Source organism: Fistularia commersonii, chromosome 2, assembly GCF_037954325.1.
Source record: "Fistularia commersonii isolate RoL2024-O1a breed Wild chromosome 2, RoL_Fcom_v1.0, whole genome shotgun sequence".
NCBI classification, from domain to species: Eukaryota; Metazoa; Chordata; class Actinopteri; order Syngnathiformes; family Fistulariidae; genus Fistularia; species Fistularia commersonii.
In genome coordinates this window covers 7799685-7815151 of record NC_141285.1, presented here as the reverse complement: position 1 = coordinate 7815151, position 15467 = coordinate 7799685, and the positions used below count along the sequence as shown (strand labels likewise).

Here is a 15467-nt window from a genome sequence, read left to right as displayed (position 1 = left end):
CAGAAATACAGTATAAAGAGCTGTTACATGGCAGAGATGAAGAAAGAAATCTGGAGTTCACAAGTCTCCTTCTACTGCAGCTACAACTGTGACACACATAAACAAGCAACAAAAATACCATCATAAAATTGCAATATTATTTAGGAAAAGAGAAACTCAACAAAAATTCAGATTATTTGTACTATGACTGAAAGTGGCGAACAAATCTCACTGTAACAGGCCTGCTCGCTTCGGAATTTACCGACCTTTCACAATGTTGCCCAGCTTTTCTTGAAAGTCCGACTTGAAAATGGCTTTGACAATAAATCGGCAACCACATCAATTTCTTTTCTTCCTTTAGCCATCATGGATTGAAAAATTAACTATTTTATCAACACAACTATATTTGTGTTTGTGCAGGTTGCTACAGATGCAGCCTGTTAGTGCTGTCTAGTATACTCCCTGGCTATCCAATCAAGGGGTATGTGACACACTGATATTACTGTACCGTTCTAGAAGGCTATGGTGTTGCATCTTAAAATGGACAAAATATATTTATCTGAAAACATAAAAATATCTGATCACAGATTCAGCAGAGAAGGCCTTGCAAGCTCTGATGGCCCACCACCACAGCTGAGGCAGTAGCCACCTGTGCCAATTTAGTCTTTTATTGGTACCTATTTTCTTCCTCTGAAGACCTCAGTCCCTAAGCAGACCCCTGTACTTTAAAGCCACCCCTCTCCGACCTGAGGCTAGCTTGTAGGGTGGGCAATGTCTAGCCACTTCATTGGCCCAGTAGCAGGGAATTACTTAATAAGTATTCATGGACAAAATATAATTAACATCAGTCTCTGATCCAGATATGTTTTAAGGCCAGCAGATAAGGGCTTGCAGGCCCACCACTCGTGAAGCCTTATATATGTGTTAAGGTTGATATTTTGACAGGCCACTGCAAACTGTTTCCATTGATCGATGTTCCCACATACTCCTTCTGGGTGCTGCTGTCCAATGAAATGCAGTAGCTGCAACACTTCCCATCTATCATTATCTAAATTATAAAACACAGTGGCTCAAGACCTTTTTAGTCAAAGGGAAAGTCATTGTTATGCTATACCTAATGCTGTGGATGTAACACCTACCGTGTTTATAGTTTGCCATGCAGTTTGAGAGATAATGGATGATTTATGAGGGCTTTTTCTAGCCACCAGTTGAGGACAGAGGCACTTTCACCAGACAGAAGATTTACAAAGGGAATTTCTGAATGTTGGCAGAAGGGATGTAAGATGAAAAATGGCCTGCAGTTGTATTTGAACATTTATTTACCATGAATTCAAACTAAGCAATTAATGCTATTAATTCCAAAATAGGCAATTATTTAAAAACAGAATAATCCCTTCAGAAGTTTGTTAAAGTGGTGCTTTTGCAGGTTTCTACACTCAATTCCTACTTTGTACACCAAACTTAAATCTGAAACAGACTGCTTCCTGCTAGATACAGCATGTGTTTGTTGCATAGTCAATAAGGTCTTTGGACTTGAACAATAATAGTTTTTATTCTGCACATTTGAATATTATATATTTGGGAAAATCTTCAACAGAAAACTCTCAAAACTCAAAGAAATTGTAACAAAAGAGCTGATTTCAAAGGATACTGTGACTCTTCATGAAATTCATTGTCACAATGTTAATCCCAGAATTTATTCTTTTTCAAATGGCATCAGTCATCTTGTCAGGAACAAAGCTAAGACAGTTCAAGGAGACTGTTTTGATAAGAAAATTTTAGACCTATAGCTGATTTATGGCATACTGGGAGAAATGTCAGACAGTGTAAATTTCCCTTTTAATCATTTTTTATATTTTTCAAAGATCTTTTTGCTTTTCATTGAAATCATGTCAGAATTGGCTACTGACAAAACTACAGACCTGCTTACAGTGTGTCGTGCTTGTGCATCTTTTCTTTCCAATTATATTGTATCTCTTATTTTTCTATAACCAGAACACTGGTTGTGTCAGTAAAAACCCAGATATGGAAGTTTGCACTGAGAAAAATTAAATGCAGGGCAGCACAGTTTGTCTACCCTGCTCATTCTCATAGCACGTGACTGGCAGCTGGGGTGAACCTTGGGAGACAGCTGAAGTTCCCAGAGCACATTGCCACATCTGCTCCAAGGCTGAACATAGTCTTAACATCTGACTCCTCCAGGCAAATGGTGGTCTTTGAACCCACAGTCCCCTGGACTTGAACGGATTGAGGAAGCCCATTGTGTTGGCTGCAGGGGATTTTCAGGGCAGTTCCTGCTCTCAAGTTCCTTGATATTAGAGGGTTGCAGGATAGGAAAGCTACCAAGAACATCAGTGATTCTGCAAAGAAGGCTTCCAGGTAGTTGTGAATCAGGGGGATACATGGTGTAACATTCTGCTTGGTCACAAACTGAGGATTGATCACACCTAATTGAGTCACCCAGGTGAGGGTATCTGAAGATCTGAGATCTGAAAAATCCTGTGACCCTTGGTTCTTTACTGAGGACGTGACCAAGCTGCACCAGTGATGCGGATTGGATGGTGCTTCTTAAAAATTGTATGAAAATACAAGGCCTACATTTGAAATATGTAGGCTTTTTAGCTAACAATACAACTGAAAATTTAGGTCTATTTAGATCAACTTTTAAATCTAAATGTCTGAAGTATAAGGGCCAACGCAGACTCAGTGTGGCACGGGCCAGTGTCTTCCTGAGTCGGTCCCAAGCTCGGATAAATGCACAGGGTTGCGTCAGGAAGGGCGTCCGGTGTAAAGCTTTTGGCAAAACCAAAAATGCGAATCTAACCTAATAATCTCATCCCGAATCGGTCTAGGCTCAGGTTAACAACAACTGCCTTTGGAACCGATGCCCTACAAGGTACTAATGGAAACTGGGCTACTGTAGGTAAAAGAAGGAGAGGAGGAAGATGTGTTCAGAAGCAGAGAAAGGAGAAGGTAGGCAAGAGTCTGGGACTGAGAGGAAGGGACTTTGAATATCGGGACTATGACAGGAAAAGCTAGTGAATTGGTCGACATGATGCAGAGAAGGAAGGTGGACTGTCCCCTGGACTGTGTGTCCAGGAGACCAGGTGGAAAGGTAGTAAGGCTCGGAGCTTAATAGCAGGCTCTAAGTTGTACTATCATGGTACTGGGACCAGGCCTGTCTCTCTTCCTGGTTACGCTCTACACCTCGGACTTCAGGTTCTCCTTGTAGTCCTGCCACCTGCAGAAATTCTCAGATGACTCTGCCATCGTGGGCTGCATCAACGGAGGCCAGGAGGAGGAGTACAGGAGCGTGGTGGACAGGTTTGTGGAGAGGTGTGGACTGAACCACCTGCGTCTAAGACAAAGGAGCTTGTGTTGGATTTCAGGAAACAAAGAACCCACCTGAACCCGGACACCATCAGGGGTACAGAAGTGGATATTGTGGACACCTACAAGTAACTGGGTGTCCACTTGGACAATAAACTGGACTTTGAACACCAATGCCATCTTTAAGAAGGGTCAGAGCCGCCTGCTCTTCCTCAGGAGGCTCAGATCTTTCAACGTCTGCAGGACCATGCTGCAGATGTTTTACCACTCGGTGGTGTCCAGCATCATATTCTACGCTGTTGTGTGGTGGGGCAGCAGGCTCAAGACAGCTGACGCCAACAGACTCAACAAGCTCATCAGGAGAGCTGGGTCTGTCCTGGGAGTGGAGCTTGGGTCTGTTGTATTGATCTCTCACTACAGATCACAATGTCATCTGCAAACATCATGGTCCGTGAGGATTCCTGTCTCACTTCATCTGTCAGCCTGTCCATCACCATTGCGAACAAGAAGGGGCTCAGAGCTGATCCCTGATGGAGTCCCACCTCCACCTTGAACTTCTCTGTTACCCCTACAGCACACCGTACCAGTGTCTCACAGCTAGCATACATGTCCTGCACCACTTTAACATACTTCTCTGCCACTCCAGACTTCCTCATACAATACCAGAGCTCCTCTCTTGGCACCCTGTCATATGCTTTTTCTAGGTCTACAAAAACACAATGCAGCTCTCTCTGGACTTCTCTGTACTTCTCTGTTTGCATTCTCAACACAAATACTGCATCTGTAGTACTCTGTCTAGGCATGAAGCCATACTGCTGTTCACAAATGCTGACTTCTGCTCTCAGTCTGGTTTCCACTACTCATTCCCATTACTTCATTGTATGGTTCATCAACTTTATCCCTCTATATTTGCCACAATTCTGCACATTCCCTTTATTCTTAAAAATAGGCACCATCACACTTCGTCTCCATTCTTCAGGAATCTTCTCACTCTCTAAGATCCTGTTGAATAATCGAGTCAGAAAATCAATCGCTGCCTCTCCTAGACACTTCCATATCTCCACAGGTATATCATCAGGACCAACTGCTTTTCCATTCTTCATCCTCTTCAATGCTGTCCTCCATTCACTTTTACTACTTTGTGCTACTTTGTGGTCTACAACCGTCACCTCTTCTACCCTTGCCTCTCTTTCATTTTCCACATTCATCAGCTCTTCAAAGTACTCTTTCCATCTTACCATCACTCTTCTAGCATCTGTCAATACATTTCCCTCTTTATCCTTAAACACCCAGACCTGTTGTACATCCTTTCCATCTTTATCTCTGTTTATATCCAACCGAGCATACAAGTCATCGTACGCCTTTTGTTTTGCCTTTGCTACCAGTATCTTTACTTTCGCCGCATCTCCCTAAACTCCTGTCCGTTCTCTTCAGTCCTCTCAGTATCCCACTTCTTCTTTGCTGACCGCTTTCTCTGTATATACTCCTGCACTTCCTCATTCCACCACCAAGTCTCCGTATTTACTTTCCTTCCAGATGACACACCAAGTACTCTTCTACCTATCTCCCTGATAACACTAGCTGTTGTTGTCCAATCATCTGGAAGCTCACCCTGACCACCCAGACCCCTTCTTAACTCCTCCCTGAAAACCATGCAACACTCCTCCCTTTTCAGCTTCCACTACTTTGTCCTCTGCTCTGCCCTTGTCCTCTCCTCTTCATCTTCCTTGTCACCAGAGTCCTCCTACAAACCACCACCCTATGCTGTCTGGCTACACTCTCGCCTACAACTACTTTGCAGTCACTGATCTCTTTCAGGTTAGCTCATCTATGCAGGATGTAGTCTGCCTGCATGCTCCTACCTTGGCTCTTATAAGTTACCCTATGTTCCTGTTTTTTCTGGAAGAAGGTGTTCACTAAAGCCATTCCCATCCTTTTTGCAAAATATACCACCATCTGTTCCTCTGCATTCCTATCCTGTATACCAAATCTGCCCATCACTTCTTCATCCCCTCTATTGCCTTAACTAACATGTCCATTGAAGTCTGCACCAATTACCACTCTCTCATTTCTGGGAATATTCTGCATCACTTCATCCAACTCATTCCAGAACTTCTCCTTCTCTTCAGATTCACATCCCACCTGTGGGACATTGCCACTAACAACATTGAGCATCACACCTTCAATTTCCATAAGTCTATCCGACATTCTTTTACCCTCCAGAATGTTCCGAACAAACTCCCCCTTCAAGATAACTCCTACTCCATTTCTCTTCTTGTCAGTACCATGATAGTACAACTTAAAGCCTGCTCCTAAGCTTCTAGCCTTACTACCTTTCCACCTGGTCTCCTGGACACACAGTATATCCACCTTCCTTCTCTGCATCATGTCGACCAACTCTCTACCTTTTCCTGTCATAGTCGCATTATTCAAAGTCCCTGCCTCTCAGTCCCAGGCTCTTTCCTTTCCTCCTCTCTCTCTGCTTCCAAACAGGCACTCCTCCTTTTCTTTTTGTTCTTGTTCTTCTACCCAAAGTAGCCCAATTTCCACTAGTGCCCTGTAGGTCATCAGTACCAATGGCGGTCATTGTTAACCCAGTCCACGACCGATCTGGTATGATATGGTTAAAGTTGACTCGCATGTTTAGTTTTGGCAAAAGTTTTATGCGGGATGCCTTTCCTGAAACAGCCCTCTGCATTTATTCGGGCTTGGGACTGGCAAAGGGAGACACTACTCCGTGCCCCCCCAAGGCAGGCTTGGGGACACACGGGCCAGTGCCGCCCTGAGGCTGCATTCCTGTGTCCCCTGTCACCACCCATCTGTAAACTCCCTCCACAGATGGTTGACGGCCACCCCCAGTGGGTGGCACAGTGGCTACTGCCGGTACACTGCCAACGGCACGGGTTCCAAGACATGGTCGTTGACTGGGAGGAGCACGGATCCGAGAAACGAAGCTTTGTGTCCTTGTCCTTCATTATGGATCCTGGGTTTCCAGGGGGAGTTCTACCGGGTCCATCCTGCTGTACCCATCCAGGTCGTCAGGTGGCTCATGCCAGGTGGGGGAGGTGGTCCTGTTACGGCTCACCAATCTGCATATGCACCTTCCCTGTGACACCCCCCACCCACTCCAAAGACGGTTGCTGAGGATGTGGGTATATCTGCCCGATTGAGAAGCGCCCTCCAGCATCAGCAATGTGCGGAGAGGACCAACACTGCAAGCTTGCCTCCAGTCAATCACCCCAATCACCAGCTCAACTGTCTCCAATCCCGTAATCACCACCACACTGCCAATAAGATGTCTCAGCAATCCACTCCCTCACCAGATCTTGCAATGGCATCCTCATGAACAAACCACTGCATTGCTAATTCCGTACCCAGTCCTGTTGCTTCTTGTTGTCCATCTCCCATATATAACACCTCCCTTGTCTCCTGTCTGGCTGTGTTTTGTTTTAAAGACAACCTCTCCCTAACACTCTGGTGGAAAAAAGAAAAGCGCTTTTCTGTTTGTAGGGTTTGTAACTCAAAACATAGAAAATAAAAATGACAATGACAATTTATGATAGTACATCATAAGATTTGACAAGAAAAGTGCTGGCTGAACATCTTATCGTTTTTATATTGCATAATGTCTGAGCTTGGCAGTTGTGCTGGTCATTTACCATATTAGCTGAAAGCCACAATAATTTTATTCATGTGCTGCATGGTTATAGGTCTCCGTGAGCCTCCTTTTTTAGAGTGACAAACCTTGAAGATTAACTTGAATACATTTAGTGTTAGATAAATAGCAGCTGTCATTTTGTTGGAACTGTCAATCAAATTAACCTTGACCATGCTCAACAGAATTGTGAAATGAAGGCCATGAGACAAGAAATCTTTCCATTGAAAAATGGTACTTGAAAAGTTGATTTCATTTTAGAAACACTGCATTTGACCACTGAGGCCTGATGACAACATTTGTTGCAAAGTGAGACTTAAAGTACTAAAAAAGTACTGGTACTAAAAAAGAAGCCATAAACTCAACAAAATGACTTGTTGATGTTAGCCACATAGTAAAAGCAGACAGTAGCATAAATAACTTATTACCAAGAGTCTGTAACGGACAATCTTTCATAGAACTGATTTGATAAGAACTCAAAACGAATTATGAATTTGTACAAAATAATATATATTTTTATCATTTTCACTAATATCAACTAAATGAACTCTGCTGTACTCATAGTATTATAAATATGCTATGATCATCATACACAACACTAGAATACCAGAAGCATGTGGCATGGTGGCGCAGTGCTTTGGCCTCACAGTATGAAGGACCCTTGTTCAATTTCAACAAGGAATCTTTCTGCGTGGAGTTTGCATGTTCTTTCTGTGTCTGCGTGGGTTTCCTCTGGTTTCTCCAGTTTCCTCCCACAGTCCAAAAACATGCAGGTTAATTGGAAAAAATTGGAAAAATTACCCCGAATGAGGAATTGAATGATTGTTTGTCCATATATGTGGCCCTGCGATTGACTGGTGACCAGTCCAGGATGTTCTGCCTCTCGCCCAATAACTGCTGGTATAGGCTCCAGCATCCCCCGCAACCCTGAGAGCAGGTTAAGCTTCTTCTGGACAGTCCAGAAGCGTAGGAAGAAAAGACCAATATGAAAATATTTTAAATTTTCACAATTTGAAAATAATTTTAATACCCAAATGATCTATTGTAAGGAGTAAATGATAAAGATTTTCTATATGTTTGAGGTTTACCGATTGGGGTATTGTAAAGCCTCCACTATAAACTTTCTCAGAGGAAAATTGTAAGGTCCAATGGCAAGTAGCTCTAAAGGATACTGGCAGCCCAGCAACAGACCAATAGCAAGATCAAGGACATGGATCACAGATGGAACTACTGAGCTGGGAATTTGAAATACCTATGGTAAAGCTTTAATAGAATCCTTCATAAGGCCAGTGATGCTTGAAAACCTTACTATTATATCTATTATACATATGTCCAATATATTTTTCCACATATTTGACATTCAGCCAACCCAAGACATTAATTTCTTGTCTCACATTAAGACTTGGAATTGTGATTTGAAATAATGCCTCTATCTACAACAGGGGTCTCAAATTTGTTGGCCCGCGGGACGGTAGTTTGGGGCCCTCGACTTAATATGAAAGTTTAATGTTAGTGCGGCCTGCGCGAGTTTGATGCTGTATATGTTAGCACTGCCTCTGTGCTAAATCGTTATGTCTGTCTCATTCTGGGGGCTGCATGCTCAGAAGCACCCAGACTATACCGTGCCGGTACTGTCATGTTGCCCACGGCGCCCAGCACCAGCCTGAATACACATTTAAACCATGGATGAAAACAAACCGCTGCTGCCTTTGCCGTGCTGCTGAATACATATTAAAACAGATAAACAACACGCCGGTGTGGCTGTCACCGGAGCTGGGTGCTCCGAAGCACCAGACCTGACATTACACATGCACAAGAATGGGGAAGATGAGGGCTAACACGGAGCTAACACTATTACATACACACACACACGCAAGTTGTATGTGTGTGGCCATGTTAGCGTTAGCTCCATGCTAGCCACGAGCCGAACTTTTCAAACTTTATTAAACTTCTTATTTAGTTTAATTAAACGTTAAACGGGCACCAGAAAACACTTAGTGTTTTCATGGTTTCTGACCTTCAACCAATCACTAACTGTGCCGTGCTCGACGTCATATGAAGGCACAGGACCCTGAGCCGATCTGGTACCAGCGGAAATTACTGAAACTTCGCCGCGACAGTGACACCTAGTGGAATTATATACATTTCACAGCCCCAAACATGTCTTCCTCAAAGCCTGCAGTGAAGAGAAAGGTTGGTCATGAGCACAGACAATTTCAGGAAAAGTGGGAAGTTCAATATTTCTGTGGAGCACAGGGGCACCCCGACGTGTCTTATTTGCACAGAGAAAGTTGAACAAGGAATACAATTTGAAACGTCATTGCACAACTAGACATGCTGAGGACTATGCAAAATACCAGGGAGATGAGAGTTAACCAAGATGCCAATCTTAAAACATGTTCACTGAAGCAACAAGATTTCTTCAAGAAAGCAACTAAAGAGAATAACGCAGCAGTCAAAGCTAGCTATGTGGTTTGCTTGATTCTTGATTTGTTTATTTTTTCATTTTATTTTGTGTAGAAAAATAAAACTTAAAATATTTGAGAACAGTGTAATGTTTTATCAGAGCTTTTCTTGTGGAAAACCTGATGCAGCCCAGCCCAGAGGGCTGCTGATGCTGCAGAGGGCTGCTGATGCTGCTGATGCAGCTGATGCAGCCCAGCCCAGAGGGCTTACCTGGGACTCTAGCTCCAGCGGCCCCCAGGTAAATTGAGTTTGAGACCCCTGCTCTACAATGAACAACCACCAATAGTCAGCAACAGTCAACAACAATGATCAGTAGTGATCGGCAGTCATGTGCAGCCAGAATCAGAGCTCAATTCTCCCCACAGACTAGACACCAACTGATGTTATAGACAATCTTCTATAGAGACAAGGGGAGAAAGATCACGTGCGCATATTTGTCAGCTAGTTAAGACTTTCTTCTTAGATAAATTGGTATGTCATGTCAATGACACATATCATAGATTTACTTCAGACAGACAGAAAAAGATAGTTAAAAGTACAAGTTTGCACAGCTGTTACACAACAAGGATAACCTGATTTTCCCCACACTAACTAATGTCGTGGGGTTTCAGCGATTAAATAATGGTTGAGGCGTGGAGGAGTTTGATTCTTTAATTTTGAAACACCAACCAACAACAAGAACTTGAAAATCCAGGAATGCCCATGTATACCCAGCTTAACCACACCCCCCAACCCTTAGTCCCGTGGGGTGAGAGGCCACACCTTTTCATGTCTACCACGCAGCCCCCCACCAAACACCCAGAAGGAACTCAGAAAACACAACTAGCCCCGCACGGGAGTCCTGATAAGTCTGCCGAAATGGCTGCTACGTCCATCAGGCATGACGACGGGAGGCACTGGGCTTGCGGGAGTGCTACTGCAGGCCTGGAAAGGGGACAGATCTTCACCTGCCACTCTGTGTGCAGGCTTCAACCGATGCAGCGTGATGCGCTCCCTATTCCTGCTCACATCTAACATGAAACTCTTGGTGCCTGGCTCAAGCACGACCCATCGTATGGGGGCAGCGGAGGCGAGCGGTGATTGTCATGCCTAACGATCACAAAACGAGCCGCCATGAGCACCGCTGGCACGAAAGACAGTGGGAAACAGTGGTGGGCAGGGCCTAGAAAACATGAGCCTAGGGGTGCAAACAGCCAGGAAGGTGGAGCAGACCTCTCAGGCAAAAACTCCCCTGGCACATGTAATGGCTAACTGAGCACCAGCTCAAGGTCCTCTTTAGGAGCGGAGCGTAGCTCTCGCAAGACCCACAGCAAACGGTCCATCCAATTGTTGCCCGAGAGCACAACCCGCAACACCGCCTTTAGGGACCGGTGAACTACTCGCACAGACCGTAAGCCTAAGGGTGGTACGGTGTCAGACGGTGCACTGTCCTCCCCAAAGACCCAGCCAACGCCGACCAGAGCAACAACACGAACTGCGGACTCCTATCTGAAGTAATATCTGATGGGGTGCCGAAATGGACAACCCAAGAAGACAGAAATGCCAGAGATATGTCCGCAGCAGCAGTGAAGGACAACGGGACCACCTCCAGCCACTCAGTGGTCCGATCCACGATGATGAGTAGGTGGGTAAAGCCCTGCGAACGGGAGAGGGGGCCCACTAGGTCGACATGGACATGGTCAAAATGCCTGGCTGGAATAGGAAATGGTTCAAGGGGTGCTCTTACGTGCCGATGAACCTTGGCTCGCTGGCATGCCACACACGCAGCAGCCCACTCCTTTACATCCCTACGAAGGCTGGGCCAGACAGTGTCATCTGCCCCTGGAAGGTGGTGTCCCTTGGAGCTGCTGAGTATCAGCTTGCAACTGCTTCACCAACATTGTGAGGGACCTGACCCGGTCCTCCACGTTTTCAGAGTCAGACATGTTGAGGAGAGACCTGGCGTACTTGAGTACGATGGATGGAGTCCTTGAGTACAACGGATGGGAGTGCAACCAGTGTTCTTCCCACCCTACTATAACTCGCTATTAACCACCTCCAAAACAAAACCAGAAAAACAGAAGTATAGGAAAAAATAAAAATAAACACACAGCCTCCAATCCTGCCTGCATCGCCAGAAATTTAACCTACCTAAAGGCCACTAGGATCACTACACAGGTTGAGTTATTCAATAGAATGATTGAAGAAAGGAAGGAAGCTTATGTGCAGTAATAAGTTTTATTAGGTGAAATTGTGCGTTCATATGTTGATTTCTGATAAAAACAAAACAAAACAATGGAGATGGCAAGGATGGAGAACCTAACAAGAAAGCAAAATAAGTGTAAGTGCTGTTTTCTGTCTGTTTCACGTTCAACTGAATATGAGTCGCTAAAATGCAAGAAGCTCCCTGTCTTGGCACGCTGCCGGCACAGCTAAGTTGTACTGGAGCTTGCTTTTCAGCATTTTTGGTGCGTGAAAGCGTTTTTAAAAAAATAAAAAAGAATCATGTGCCATGAGCTACCTATGTCACGTCATCTCACATGACCATAAGACCATTTAAAAATTAAAGGGCCAACATTTCCTGTCACATGACTTCCATAAGAGAAATTAAATTTAGCCAAAATTCACACCAAAGTTAGTTACACTGATAAAAAAAGCATTAGGATGTTGTTTTTTTTTTTTTTTTTTGTTTTGACGTTATTATGCTCAGAATTCAACTACCTCTGGTTTCATGTAGTGACAGATTGTGATCGCTGAAATACGGCCAACACCAATATATGGGTTACATTGATAGCCAGCAATGAAAAATTAGTTAATGATTATAGACTGATTCTAATTGGATGTAATTCGAGGTCGACTTTGTATCCTTTCATTTATGGTGTACATTGAATAAAGCCTCAGGAAAATTCCTTATACTAATATGTGTTTTGTCATTTGCCCTACTTTTTCCATTCTTATTCCATTCTCCAGGGCCAAATTGCTATGCAGACACAGCTGTGATACCGGCTGGCCGGGAGGTGAAGATTGATGACTGCACAATCTGCTACTGCACATATGAAGAGGGCACATGGCAGATTGAACGTCAGGCCACCTGCAGCAAGAACGAGTGCCAATGGAGCTAAAGACTGGCTCACAACACAATCTGCATGTAAAACTTGGCCTTTCAACCCAGGCTGCCGGACATCAGGAGCCAGACAATAGTTCAACATTTATAGTCACTCCTGTATTGAAGAAAAAGGTATTTTATGAAGATTTATAATCCACACACAGAATATCTATTTATCTATGTATTGAATTATTTATGAAAAAAACAAAAATGGCAGAAATACTATTAACACTGGGCTAGTTCTTTTTCAAAAGCTCTGTATTTTATTAAGTAATGTATTGGACCAAAGGTCAATAAAACAACAGAATGTATAGAACCCACAGCTGTCTATGGAGGTAAAAACCTCATGACATGTGACCAATCCTGGTACCTGTCACTGAGCAACCAAAGTGGACGTTAGACTGTTGCTACACATTTTTTGGTAGTCAGTAAAGATATGCTGTGAAGGATAAGTACAGAGTCTACAATGACCAGACTGAAATTGTGACTGTTTCCTGATTTCCATTTCTTTTAAGATGTGTCTTGATTTGAGAGTGGTTTTTTTTTGTATTTTTCCCAGTGTGTTCATGTTTAAAAAAACGCCAGTCTGTGCTCTGTAAATACTCAAAAGATACTTTTCAACTTTTCCCTCTAGTCGGTGGTGTTTAAATTTACAGGCTTCCAATTAAAGAAAATGTCCCATTCAACTTGAATGAATAAATGGTGCTGAAATGTCTCAATGAACTCCTGGCACATGTAAACCCTGAATGTTACACACGCACACACACACAAAAACACATACGTGCGCACGCACACGCACGCACACACTTTCACTCTGTCTCTCGCTCTTACACTGAAGTAAGCATGTAAGTAAGCAATCTCAGTTGTTTGTTAAGTTGTTGAATACTCTTTTACAAGTTAAATTTTCATTTTCAACCTGATGGTAATATGGAGTCATTCATAACGCCATAATTTATCCCCTTAATCTCACTACAGTGGCATTCAGGCAAGAGTGTTACAGATATTATGGTAACATGGAGTCCACCAAAAAAGTCTTTTGACCTGGTAAAAGGAGTTTTTGAGTGGGACTGGTGGCCTAACAGAGTGAGGGCATAAATGAAACCATAGATGGGTGTCTGAGCTGTGAGGATTATAAAAAGCTATTATACAGACTTGAATGGGCCCATCATTAGTGCCAGCACTTATTGCAACATATATAAATTATGATCATGTGTTTCATGTGTATTCAAAATTTAGAGAAAAAGCACTCTTAGCTAGAGAATCTTGCTGTAATCCTTTGAATAATGGTCATCTTTGAATCATATAATGGAAAAATAAAATTGAAAAATAACAGAATGAAGCAATTGTTGGTGCAAATACAATTTTGTTAGATTTTTTACCATTGACTGGTACTAAAAAATTAAAACAAAAAATTACATAGCTGTGTATCACGTGGCTCTTGTTCTCATGGGTTGTATTATATTTCTGGTAATCTGGTAAAGCAAGAACTGATCATTCAGGACTTCTGTGCTCTGCAATGGTCATTGACATTCCTTCAATCTACACCACATATCACAAAAAACAGCTAAATCCCACTTAAGCTCATCCAACCATCCATTTACATAGAACCAAGAATATTTTACTGGGAGTGCTTGTTGTTTACCACTGATCGACATGGTGTTTGGTGCCATGCTGGATTTGACTTACCTAACCAAAGTAGCAACGCAACACCAGAGCACCACAGCAGTAATTTTCCGAGGTCCTAGTCTTTGTGTACCAGAGGCCTGTGTCTCAGCTACAACTCTTTCTCACACATTGCCCCACCCCAGTAAAATTTACTTTTGATAAAAATGATTTTCAAAGATAAATTAGTTACACTGAAATGTGAAAATTAAAAAAGTTATTAAAGGTTTGAGGGACAATGGATTAAAAAAACAAATAAGAATGAGAAAATGAAAGTTAAAGGGAAGAGGAGTTGAATAAGAGAACTAAGATTTAAGTATCAGGCAGATAAGTTAAGACTCAGGCATTTCTACTGGAAGTTGTTAAAAGGTCTTCCATTTTTTTCAAAATGATGCTTCAATATCCGGTGTATCTGATTTTTTCTAATTTCAGAGATGGCATAATCTCTTATCAAATGTGTAACAGCTGGATGAGTAAAATGCATCATAATCCAAGTTAATATAATGGTTAGGCCATTAAATTTTTTTCTGGATATATGACTATTAATAATGGTCAGACTGGATTCTGCAGTGTTGCGGCAACGGCGTGGCTTCTAGCATTTACTTAGAGCACGTCTTTGTTCCTATCTTCCATCCAAATTTGGGTAATAATGAAAGTATGACTGTGGCAGAGCTTCAGGGTCTATTGACCACCAGGTCAAAATGACACTTAATAATTGCAGGTCATGAGAACTGGAAGGTGGCCCATGATAAATGGAAGCAGATGATGTGCTTTGGCGCAATAATCCCTGTCTACCTTTAGTGCACACCAGTAATACAGCAAAAGTCTTTCATCAGAGGGTTGCCAGACAACAATGCATATCCAGCAGTGAGACGTGCCTGTGAGTCAGCCAGCAGGATTGTGGTAAATAAGGCTTAAATGAATTTATCCCAGGGACGCAGGGGAACAGTAGCACACATCCATTAGAGTTTTTGGTCAATCTTAACTCACCTGTCTCCATGACAGGACATGTTACTGTGTATGTCATTGATCCTCAGTTACAATACTGAGACCTCATTTTCATTTGCCTTCTGCTCTATAGAGAGCTGAATACCTTGATATCTGTCGTTGCCCTCATTTTCCATGATGCCAAATTAACAAGCAGCTTAACTGCTTACCTTCAGCAACTGAAACTACTGTAATTAACCATGTTGACTTGTAACCCCTTCTTGGTCATGCGTGTCATTAATATTCACAAATGCCTTACAGTAATTGGTTCATATTCCAGTTACTTAAAATTTTGTCTCTGTG

At 42.9% G+C, this 15467-nt stretch overlaps 1 protein-coding gene across 2 annotated transcripts in view; it reads left to right on the top strand.

Moving 5' to 3' along the window:
* vwc2 (von Willebrand factor C domain containing 2) overlaps positions 1-13649 on the top strand; it is a 48776-nt gene extending 35127 nt beyond the window's left edge. For both annotated transcript variants that reach the window (XM_086165343.1, XM_086165350.1), the window contains one exon: positions 12380-13649. In XM_086165343.1, coding sequence (XP_086021469.1) covers positions 12380-12531 — 152 coding nt within the window. In that variant the 3' untranslated portion in view covers positions 12532-13649. The remainder of the gene's footprint in view (positions 1-12379) is intronic.
* Positions 13650-15467: the final 1818 nt, after the last annotated feature.